Here is an 11,878-nt window from a genome sequence, read left to right as displayed (position 1 = left end):
TAAATGTCTTCCTCAAGGAACTAAAGATATCATACTACAGTGATACATGCATACTAGTCTTTATAGTAGCAAAATTCACAATAATTAAATCCTGGAAGCAACTAGTATACCTATCAATAGACAATTGGATAAACAGTGTGTGGTAACTATATACAATACAATATTACTCAGCTATAAAGAAGGGCAAATTTAAAACATTTGTAGAAAAATAGATGCATCTGGAAAGTGTAACATTGAGTGAAATAAATCAAACTCACAAATTTAAATACCATACAGTATCTCTCATTTGAGCAAGTGAAGTACAAAGAACACAATAAATAATAAATAGAAAGAGAAGAGGGAAAGGTTCTCATGATCCTTTCTGGAGACAGAGGGAGAGAGAAGGGAAAAGGACAATAAGTAGAATGAAGATGTGTACATGTAAATGAACCTATACATGTACAAGAACTTAATAACCTCAATGAATATTAACATTATATGTCATAAATTTGAGCTAAGATTAATAACATCAACAATAATGAAAATTGGGAAATATAATTTCAAGAAGGGAGCTAGTTGGGAGGGAAAAGGATTTTAAAAAGAACCAAACTCTATTATGTAATGTACCCACCCCCCCAAGATAACTATAAACTACATGTTCTGAAAATATGTACCAGTAAAAAAAAACTCAAACAAACAAGTTGCCATAACTCACTAGATTAACATGAGATACTAAATGATTGGCAACTTGCAGTTCAAAAGAGTCTGTCCTCATAAGCAAGACTGGGAGACAGCTTATTAATCTTTATTTCAGAAAATAATTTAAAATGCATTTTTTCATAAACCAGACTCTTGTGTTTAGAGGACTTCTTGAGACATTCTTTTGAAGTGTGTCTGCTCCATTTTTGACCCAAAACTCCAGAAGTCATGCAAATGAGGTTATATGAAACAATGGGGGCCGTATTCTTTCTTCATGATTTCTTATATCAGTCTTAGATCCTAAACATCTGTCCCCTTAGGAATAATTCTTAAGGAAAAGGCTTTATAAGAACTGGCTAAAAATGTGTCTGATTTAGGCTATTATCACAGGCAACATCTACTGATTCTCATTGAGACAGGAAATAGCTTTGAAAAGTGCAACATCTACTGATTCTCATTGAGACAGGAAATAGCTTTGAAAAGTGTTACGGTTTATATCTAGATGTGCCCCTGGAGCTTCATGTGGTCATGGGGCAGGGAGCTGTTTGGATGTGGCTGAATCTAGAGTTTGTGATTGGTTCCTCTCTAGTGCTGAACTGAAGGTGTGAGTGGGACCTGCATCCTAGGGTGGGTAGCCTGCATACAACATAAGGGAGGGAAAGGCCTGTCTTTCCTTTCTTTGCTCTTGCTGCTCTTGTTTCCTTCCACCATCATGAATGGCAGCCCTTCTGCCACATTATCCTACCTTGGACTGGAATCCCTAAAAACTGTCAGCTAAATAAACCTTTTCTTTCTTAATTTTGGGATCAAGTACTTTGTCTCATCAATGTCAAAAGTAACCAAGACAGAATTTGATACCAGGAGTGGGGTCATTGTTGTAACTATACTTGACCATGTGGTTCTGGAGCCTTTGCAAATGACCTTTGGGAAGAGGTTCAAAGATGCCAACTGAAAAAGTAGAGCTGAAATTCCCTAGGCTGTTCTTTACGGGAGATTCTGTTTAGAGCTCACAAGACCAGAAGATGATAGAAATCCTGCCAGTGAAGACCAGGCTTAAGAGCTTTATGCTGGGAAGAAGAACTGCACTGATTATTAGACTCCAGAAAATGTGTGTTTTGCTTTGGAAGAAAGTTTGTCTGCATTTTTCTTACATTCAGAGACTTTTCCTGAGGCTGAGATTAAGTGTCATGGACTAATTAATGTGGCAGAAGAAGCTTCAAGACAATCTAACATTGAAGCAATGGCATACCTATTGATGGAGTATTTTAGCCGTATTTATGTTGAGAATCAACAGCAAAGAACCTATCAAAATGATTTAAAATACTGTGAGTTTGGTTTAAATGAAAGCTCCAATGATGCTGTAGACTGCAAAGACAGAGCTGAAGAAATCTTGATTTCTGAGAAGAAATGAAAATGCAAAATATGGCCTGAGGGCATCACAAGAAGCAGCAAGTCTCCAACCTTTGCAGCTGCAAAACTACAAAAGTAAAAGACTTTATTTTGAGAGAAAAGCCACAGAGTACCATATTACAGAATGGCAGTGGTCTCACCATGTTCCAGAATAACAGTAGCCACACATGTTCCAGAATGGTGGAAGCCTAGAAAATCTGTTCCTCACAATTGGATTTAGAGTGTTCAGCAATCTAGACACTCAACTCCTACAGCCAGGAGAGAGAAAACCCTGGCTACTATTCCAGCTGTCAGGAGACTTTGGCATCATTCATGTGGCACTGGTTTTGGGTACATAAAAAATGCAAGTGTTGTAGGATTAATAAGGCTTCTACCCCGGTTTTAGAAGGTCTAGGAGGCCAGACAGTGTGCCTCTGAGATGGCAGTGTGTGGTGCTGTGAGAGTAATGCCAAAGGTGCAGTGAAGATTTCACAAGTTTGGAGAATCCAGGAATATAGATCATCTGAGAAAAACTACAAGGAGGGAGCAGAGCCAGCCCAAGAGAGAAACCATGGGAGCTACAACAAATGTGCTATAGGGGCAGAGCTACCCAAACACTTTGGAGCTCACAACTTGCCACAGATTGCCTGATATGCTACACATAAACTCCAGGACTTAATGTTTGCCCTGCTGGATTTTGGATTTGCTTTTGTCCCATTCCTTTGTATCCCCGTTTGTAACTTCCAAAATGGAAATATTTATACTGTGCCACTAAATGTTGGAAATGTTTAACTTTCTTTTTATTTGTACACAGCTCACAGCTAAGAGGTGGCCTTATGTCTCAGAGGAGACTTGGGATTTAGACTTTTTAAGTGATTCTGAAACTTTAGGACTTTGACAACTCTTAGAGATGGGCTAAATGTCTTTTGCATAAAGGGATGTACACAAATCTTTGGTTTCCAGGGACAGAATGTTATTGTCTGTATCTAGATGTCCCCCCAGTGCCTTATGTAGTTATGTGGAGGGCAGCAAAGCCTAGAGTTTCTGATTGGTTCATTGTCCAGTGCTGGGATTGGAGGTGTGAGTGTAACATCTGCCCTAGGGCAGGTAATTTTCATAAAGGGTGGAAAAGGCTTGCCTTTCTCTTCTTTGCTCTTGCTGATGTTGTTGTCTTCCATCACTATGAATGATTGCCCCTCTGGCAAACCACGTTCCCTTGGAACCAGCCAGTTATGGATTAAAACCTCTACAAACTGTCAGCTAAATAAACTTTCCCTTCCTTAATTTTGCACATCAGGTATTTTGTCTTAGCAATAGAAAAGTAACCAAGATAGAAAGTGATATGACAGTAAGGGCAAGTTAAACACCTTATAATACTTTATAAAATAAAGTCAAACACAGGTGGGGGGAAAGGAGTGCTGCTGATCTATGAGCCAATACTCAAGATATACTGTTGCACCAAAAAGAGTGAAGTGACCACTTTGTGTGCTGTAGACTTCTGGGCATTTTTTAGAGGAAAACAAAGAGAACACTTCTGAAAAGTTCCATAAGTTATTAGTAAACTTAATTGCCTCTGGGGGAAAAAAAATAGAGGACTGGTAGCCTAGAATGCTTGAGAGGTAGTATTTTTTTTTTACCTTGACAGAGTATTTGAGATTTTTGTGTATAAGTATAGATAGATAGATAGATAGATAGATAGATAGATAGATATAGATATAGATATATAGATATATAGATATAGACATGTTTTATATATATATATATATATATCACTTTTTCAATTAAAATAGCTAATTTTAAAAACAATGTGATTTTGTGATGGAGATGACAAATATTTGTAGACTCCTTAGGATGAAGAGTTTTCCATGTTAGCAATGGTATTAATAAATGCTTATTATATCATTGAAATTTATGCTCTTTCACGTACACATCTTGTCCAGTTTACAAAGAATTTGACATACATTGGTAACTTGGTACTCATGACAACATTTGAAATAGGTGTGACATACTAGAAGTGGTGCTTTACAAATTGAAACAAAATATTCTAAAGTGTAATCAACTTGAAAACTTGAAGCATATTTTAAGGTAAGAGATTTGGAGTAATTATATGGGTTATAGCAAGATTTGACATTTTACTGTATGAGGAGTTACAAAGAAGTTTTTAATAGCAGCATTTTTAAAGGCTGTAACAAAATTCTTTGTAATTTTGATTTCTTAAGAAGCTTTTGCATACAGGAGGAAGAAGGAGAAAAAAAGCCTTCTAAAAAATTTTAGTAGAATTTGCTTAATATTGAATTATAAGATATTAACATTGAAAACTAATGTTGAAGAAGTTGCATTTATAACTTTCCAATGTAAATCTTAGCTTTGAAATTAGGACAAATCTAAAATAATTACCTACATGTGAAAAGAGGGAAATTACACTAAATCTTGAAAAATACCCTAACAGTTTATTGGTTAGTATCCTCCAGTCTCCTGGAGCAATCCATACTTACACACCATATCCTTCTGTAATTAATCATAACACCCCTTTCACTCTCAAAAGTCCTGAGAGTGTGTGATATATATCCACCCACAAAAAATTATTCTTTTCTCATGAGTCTTCAAGATTCTAATTGTTCAGCATTTGAACTTCATCTCAAGACTAAGAATTACCCTATGCATGCAAAAGCTAAATGATCTATGCTGGGATCTTAACTGCATACATGACTCTTAAATAAGAAAGAGAGGTTTTCCAGGTATTACCCACTAGCAACTTTGGCTTTCTTGAAGAGATTGCTAGAGAAAAGAGAGTCTCAGGTTCTGGTCTGGGGAGTCTGGCATGTTGAGATTTAAAAGGAAAATGCAAACCGAGGTGGCCTTAGGAAGACTGTTTTTAGACACCTGATAGCCCAGCACTGAATGTGTGATTTACCTTGACCCCACCTCCTGGAGCCATCTATTCCCATGCCAGTTTACTTAGTAGGTGGAGAGGCTGCTGGATGCACTGTTCTGTTGTAGGTGCTGCATCAGGTTTGTTTATAGTTGTAGGGATTTCTTACTCAATTTCCAGTGGTGTAAAGAAATGCAGTATTGTACACAGATCTTGTCTAAACCAACCTGTGTTCTTTTCTGACTACAATCTTTAGAACTCAGGTAATGTACAATTCATAAGCCCTCTTGGGATCATGCCTCACATAGATTAAATAATTACTATGAGTTTTTCTCATGTTACAAAGATATTTCTCCCCCAGAACAAGGGACTGAGTCGGTAGCCAAGCTGGCATCATGTGACAGGACCTTTCCTGCACAGTGAGCAGACCCCCCCGCCCCCCGCCCGAGACCTGACTCCCAGGGTGCAGGGTGATGCTGGCTGTCTATAGGATGAGTTTGCTTACTGAGTTGCTTAGTCGAAATGGTCGTGTAGTAAGTGATACTGATGGTTTCTGTGTAAAGTACTAAGGACTGTGTTCATTACTCTTGTATGTTTATGTTCACCATTTTAACAAAATATTTTCAGGACATGAACATCTCTTAATGAGTGCATCAAAATTCCTGCCTTCTAGGTTCCCTCTGGGGGACTTGGGGCCTGGTCCCCAGCCAGCCCTGCAGTGTCACAGGGTCCATGGCCATCTGATGATGTTTGCATGGCTTCCAGGAGTTCTCTCCTTCCTTTGTCCTATCGGAGTCAGCATCCTGCCTCTTACCACATTTTCTTTGTTCTAATCATCACTAGTTGAGTGGTTACTGTCACTGCCCTCACTGTCGCTGTCACTGTCACTTCCATTGTCGTTATCACCAGACTTGCTCTGAGTGTCATTTTCATCACTGCTGTCAGAGGTATTATTGTCTCTACTGTCCCTGCCGTCACTGCCGTCATTGCTGCCACTGCTATTGCTGCAGTCACTGCTGTCACGGTCACTGCTGTCACTACTGTCACTGCTGTCACCATCACTGCTGTCTGATTTGCTGTCACTCTCACTGCTGTCACTACTGTCACTGCTGTCACTGTCACTGCTGTCACTGCTGTCACTGTCACTGCTGTCACCATCACTGCTGTCTGATTTGCTGTCACTCTCACTGCTGTCACTACTGTCACTGCTGTCACTGCTGTCACTGTCACTGCTATCACTGCTGTCACTGTCACTGCTGTCACCATCTCTGCTGTCACCATCACTGCTCTCTGATTTGTTGTCACTGTCACTGCTGTCACCATCACTGCTCTCTGATTTGCTGTCACTGTCACTGCTGTCACCATCACTGCTCTCTGATTTTCTGTCACTGTCACTGCTGTCACCATCACCACTCTCTGATTTGCTGTCACTGTCACTGCTGTCACCATCACTGCTGTCTGATTTGCTGTCGCTGTCACTGCTGTCACTGCTGTCACCATCACCGCTGTCTGATTTGCTGTCACTGCTGTCACTGTCTCTGTCACTGCTGTCACTGCTGTCACCATCACTGCTGTCTGATTTGCTGTCACTCTCACTGCTGTTTGATTTGCTGTCATCATCACTGCTGTCACCATCACTGCTGTCTGATTTGCTGTCACTGCTGCCACCGTCACTGCTGTCACCATCACTGCTGTCTGACTGGCTGTCACTATCACTGCTGTCACTGTCACTGCTGTCACTGCTGTCACCATCATTACTGTCTGATTTGCTGTCACCGTCACTGCTGTCACTGCTGTCACTGTCACTGCTGTCTGATTTGCTGTCACTGTCACTGCTGTCACTGCTGTCACTGTCACTGCTGTCACTGCTGTCTGATTTGCTGTCACTGTCACTGCTGTCACCATCACTGCTGTCTGATTTGCTGTCACTGCCGTCACCATCACTGCTGTCACTGCTGTCTGATTTGCTGTCACTGTCACTGCTGTCACTGCTGTCACCATCACTGCTGTCTGATTTGCTGTCACTCTCACTGCTGTCACTGCTGTCACTGTCACTGCTGTCACTGCTGTCTGATTTGCTGTCACTGTCACTGCTGTCACTGCTGTCACCATCACTGCTGTCTGATTTGCTGTCACTGCCGTCACCGTCACTGCTGTCACTGCTGTCTGATTTGCTGTCACTGTCACTGCTGTCACTGCTGTCACCATCACTGCTGTCTGACTTGCTGTCACCATCGCTGCTGTCACTGTCACTGCTGTCACTGCTGTCACCATCACTGCTGTCACCGTCACTGCTGTCACCATCACTGCTCTCTGATTTGCTGTCACTGTCACTGCTGTCATTGACACTGCTCTCACCATCATTGCTGTCTGATTTGCTGTCACTGCTGTCACTGTCACCGCTGTCACTGCTGTCACTATTATCTGAATTGCTATCATTGTCATCACTGTCACTGCTGTCAGCTTTGCTGTCACCATTTTCATCACTGTCACTGCCTCCTGCCTCAGCACTGCCCTCCCTCTCGCTGTCACCATCACCATCACCATCGTTAGCATCCGGTGTGCTGTCAGTGTCACCATCATCTTCCCCATCTGAGTCACTGTTGTCACCACTATCGTTGGATTCATTAGAGTTGTATGTGACATCTCCTCGGCTGCTGTTGCCATTATCACCTTCTGAGTCAGTGCCATCACTCCCATGAGACTCGTCACTGCTGTGGGGATCATCCGCCTGCATGGACCCTTCGTCAAGATCACAGCTGTCACAGCCATCACTGTCACTGCCACTGCCTGCCTTGCCAGGCCCGGGTGTGTCCCCGGGCTCTGGCTTTGGGCCAGGTCCTGCTGGGCCCCCCTCTCCATGAGTCTTGATGTTTCCTCTGCTTGTCCCATGGGGTCCTTTACGCTCTGTGCCTTCACCGACTTTCACAACTTCCTTGGTGGCATTACTCCTGCTGCCAAGGCTAAGAACTTCTACTTCTGTTCTCTGTGGGACATTCGAGAAAACAGAGATCATTTAGTGAATATTTGAAAAACTGCATGGTCCAAGGAGAATCATCTGGGACAAGTGACCACAGGAGTAGGGGTCCAGCATCTAGTGCTTCTCAGCAACTGCTTTACTCAGCCCGCTTTACTCAGGATTTGAACAGATTCCGGGGCTTAGATCTGTTCTCGTCCCATGCACATTTTCCCCATCAGGAACATGTCAGCTTCACATGGAAAATCGGTATTAAGCGTGGATTTTTCTAGGATTGTGGTCAAATGTTCAGATATGTCTGAATTTTAGAAATTATTCTATGTAAACATCTAATGAGGGTCGCGCTTTTTCACTAAATATTGAAACAATACATAGATCATACCTGGAGGGTAATCATCATTACTTTTGTGCCCTGAGCAGAGTGGAAGGAAAAATATAAACAGCTACTGGTGGAAATCAGAGTCAAAACCAACCTTTTCCTGGGTCTTCCCAACAGTGCTTGGACCGAACTCTTTGGGGATCCCATTTCCCACATCTTTGCTCTTCCTTTCGCTGGGTTTCTGGGCGTCCTCTCCTCTTGGACTGCCATTGCCTTGGGGAGCTCCACCCGAATCCCCCTGGCTGTCAGAGGTACCGTCTCCACCCGTGTCTGTGTGGGGCAGCCCTCCTCCTTCAGTGTTCTCGTTTTCAGGACTCACTGAACTCTGACGTAGGCTGCTGTCCTCTTCTCTGCCATGAGCCCGGCCCTCCTGGCCACTTTTGGTATCACACCCCCCTCTTCCGTTCCGTGTTTCTCCACCCTCACCGTCACCAGAGCCCCCTTGATCTTGATCTGCTCCATCTCCGCTAGGACTCCCTTCAGAGTCTTCCAGGCCAGCATTTTCTCCATTGCCTGGTGCTGCCTCAGCCTCCTGATTCCCATTTCTTTCGCCTCCTCTCTGAGCTGGTGTTCCCTTTGTGTTCCCCGTTTCAGCTTCACCGGCTGTGTTATAATCACTTCCAATTCCTTGAGGTCCATTTTCTTGGACAACAGCGGCGTCTTCATCATGGCTTGCTTTGCCAGCACCTCCCATTCTTGTGTCCTGATCAGTATGTCCATTAATATTACTCTCATTTACTGCAGCAGCATTATCAATGATGTCTCCCTGTCCTCTGATGCCATCTGCTGTGTTATCTTCTCCGCATATCCCCTCATGATCACGGGTTTCCTGTCTTCTTGCAACCTCACTTTCCTCCTCAGCACCCTGCTGTTTATTTGCTAAGATGGGGTGTGTAGAAGGGAGACCACTCTCTCTTCGGTGAGTCCACTCGCAACCTGTCCCTTCCCCTGCATAACTGTCCTGGGTGGACCGCTGTCCTACTAATTCACTTTCACGCAGAAGAACACCGATCTCTTCGGTCGTGGCACTGACATTTAGCTCACTCTAGAGAAGAGAAACAGTTCAAAAGTAAGCCATGGCGGTTGTCTTGCAGCAAAGCAAACTGAAAAAGTGAGTGAAAATTTTAGAAAACTTATGGAAAGCAAAAAACACCTTGGGGATAGAAATAAAAGGAAACACATTTTATATCCCATACCTGTAGTGGCACTTTTGATTTTTCTAGAAGATGTACATTCTCAGATTTTTCCAAAGTGTGTCTCTCCGATGGTCCGAATTGAGGAACCTGCCAAAGTGTAAACACTGGAGACTGTACAGACTCTTATTTTGGGTACATAATTATTCCACAAGTACATACATACATACACACACACAGAGACACACACAGAGTTTCCCTTCAGTGAAGAAGAAATTTGGAACACAAAGGTCAAGTCCTAATCTAACCAAGTAAAAAAGAGAACAGTTCATTACAGGACTAGAATTTTAAACTGGATACTTTTCATTATTCTACCACCAAATTTATTGAAATTTTAGCTGCACCACTTTATCTCAGCCATATGAGGATTGCCTTTTATAAGACAAAGAGATAGACCCTTGGTATTTCTGTACCACAAGCTGAGCACAAGACCCAGCCCAAGTATGATCCCCGCTACAACAGTAAGAAAATAGGGACTGCGACCCCAGCCCCACTGATGCAGAATCCTGTAGAACACAGTCCTGCTCTGCAAGAACACTTGAAATACTTAGGAAAGTTCTCAACTGCAGAAATGCCAGCATGATGCTAAGATAGTGTGTGGAAATGTTGAAAAATGGGGGCTGGCTAATAAAATTCTAAATGGGTTGATTTGATTTGTTTAATGTTTCTTTATCCACTTTTATTCAGATAGTCCAAATTTTCCAGTGAGCATACAAATACTTACTCTCTGACTGAAACATTAGTTTTTTCATTTATTAAAAACCCTAATCTCCATATTGCTGTTTCTTTCAATTTTTCTAAACAGCACAGGCTTTTTGATATTAGAATAAAATTCATAGGACACAAAATAAAGATGGATCAAGACTTCATAACTTCTTGACATTCAATGTAAATTAAACTGAGTGAGGTTTTTAAATACTCATCTGATTAGTCATGAGTTTTAGCTGGAGGAATGAGACATGGATTGCATATTTGTTTTTGTTGAGATCTCAAAGGTATCTAGAAAGCTCTTTCATGCAATTCTAAACTTTTAAACTCAGTCTATCTGCAGACTTGAAGAAATATTTTTGTTAGGTTAAAATAGGTAGCAAAGTAAGAAAGTTTTCCAAAGAGAACATACTTACTGGAATGGCCCATGCTGCTGCCCAAATGCAAAAATATATAATTATCTTCATTTTCCTTAGAGATAATAATCAATGGCCCTTTTTAAGAAAAGAAATATACAAAATAAATTACTCTCACGTAAAAGGTGGTAACTACAGTAATATATATTTTTGGTCTGTAACATTTGCACCATTTTAGGGCAAGGAGTTTGCACCAAACACAAGATTTCTGATGTTCCCAAAGTCCACCTTGTGTGGTGGCTATAGTGACATGGGAGGGCATCATCAGGGTCAGTACTGAAGTGGCTTCTTGGCCCTTCACTGCCTGTGCTAACCAACGGCCATGGAGGTTCAGCCCAGAGCTGTCTGTGACTTTGTCCTTCTGCTGTTCTTGATGGCAATGACAAGTCTCTCTTCTAAAGAGCTTTAACCAGGCATTAACTAAATCTACCCAAATTGTGCTTTAAAGGTGCAGCTCTTGTGATCTCTGACCCAGTCTGTAGGATGTGACTGCATCAGACTGTAAGAGAAGAAATGCTGATCTGGGAGCCTTAGGCTTGTGGAAAGAAAATGGGGTTCAGGCCCAGAGATCTAAGTTCTATCTCACTACTGGTGGTGTTAGCTTGAGAAATTTAAGTAGCTTCATTAAAACTTCATTGCCTCCACTTAGGACAGTAATAGCACTATGCCTCAGAGTACCCCAAGATTTAGCAGAAAAATTATCTCCAAGACTCTCTGACTCCACAGCAAAGGGCATTTGGTGTCTCCTTTTTATACTCAGAGATTCCTGCGCACCCAGCCAGCAACATGCTGAGCTGTTTTACAAAGGTCAGTTTATTTATCTGTTCCTCCACCCTCCAGTGAGCTCCCCAGTGTCTTGGTGATAATTGTCTTCAGGTGCAAGGTCAGCAAAAGACACCACAGGGCATTTCATGAATGTGTACTTTTCACTATAAACATTCCCAGTGCTGTTCAGCACTTTGCAATCTCCTAACAAATGATGTTAATTATTATGTAGGGTATCTAAAGACACAGCTTCTCATCTCTATTAGAATTTTGATTCAGAAGGCATCTAGGACTGTGATGGTGAACCTTTTAGAGACCACACTCCCAAACTCCAACCCCAAACCCCCTTATTTATCAAAAAGTAGCAACACTGCATTTAAACCCAGCACTGAGGTTTTAGCTTAGAAAAAACAATTCATCCATTAATATCTTTTGTCTTAAAACAAAAACAACACATTTGCCATAGGTTCACCACTGCTGATTTAGGACGTATTTTTCATG

General features: G+C 41.8%; 1 protein-coding gene across 1 annotated transcript; it reads right to left on the bottom strand.

Annotated features, from left to right (window-relative positions):
* Positions 1-4,497: 4,497 nt before the first annotated feature.
* Dspp (dentin sialophosphoprotein) lies at positions 4,498-10,663 on the bottom strand. The gene is made up of 4 exons (XM_063249495.1): positions 10,613-10,663; positions 9,492-9,578; positions 8,390-9,340; positions 4,498-7,925 (listed from the first exon to the last, which is right to left on the bottom strand). Exons 1-4 carry the CDS (start codon positions 10,661-10,663, stop codon positions 5,769-5,771), a joined length of 3,246 nt encoding a protein of 1,081 aa, XP_063105565.1. The 3' UTR covers positions 4,498-5,768.
* Positions 10,664-11,878: the final 1,215 nt, after the last annotated feature.

The sequence above is a fragment of the Cavia porcellus genome, unplaced genomic scaffold (assembly GCF_034190915.1).
Source record: "Cavia porcellus strain 051 isolate PalLab524CR breed Dunkin Hartley unplaced genomic scaffold, mCavPor4.1 scaffold_5, whole genome shotgun sequence".
NCBI classification, from domain to species: Eukaryota; Metazoa; Chordata; class Mammalia; order Rodentia; family Caviidae; genus Cavia; species Cavia porcellus.
Note: the sequence above shows the minus strand (reverse complement) of the source record. Positions and strands in the feature narration are given on the sequence as shown.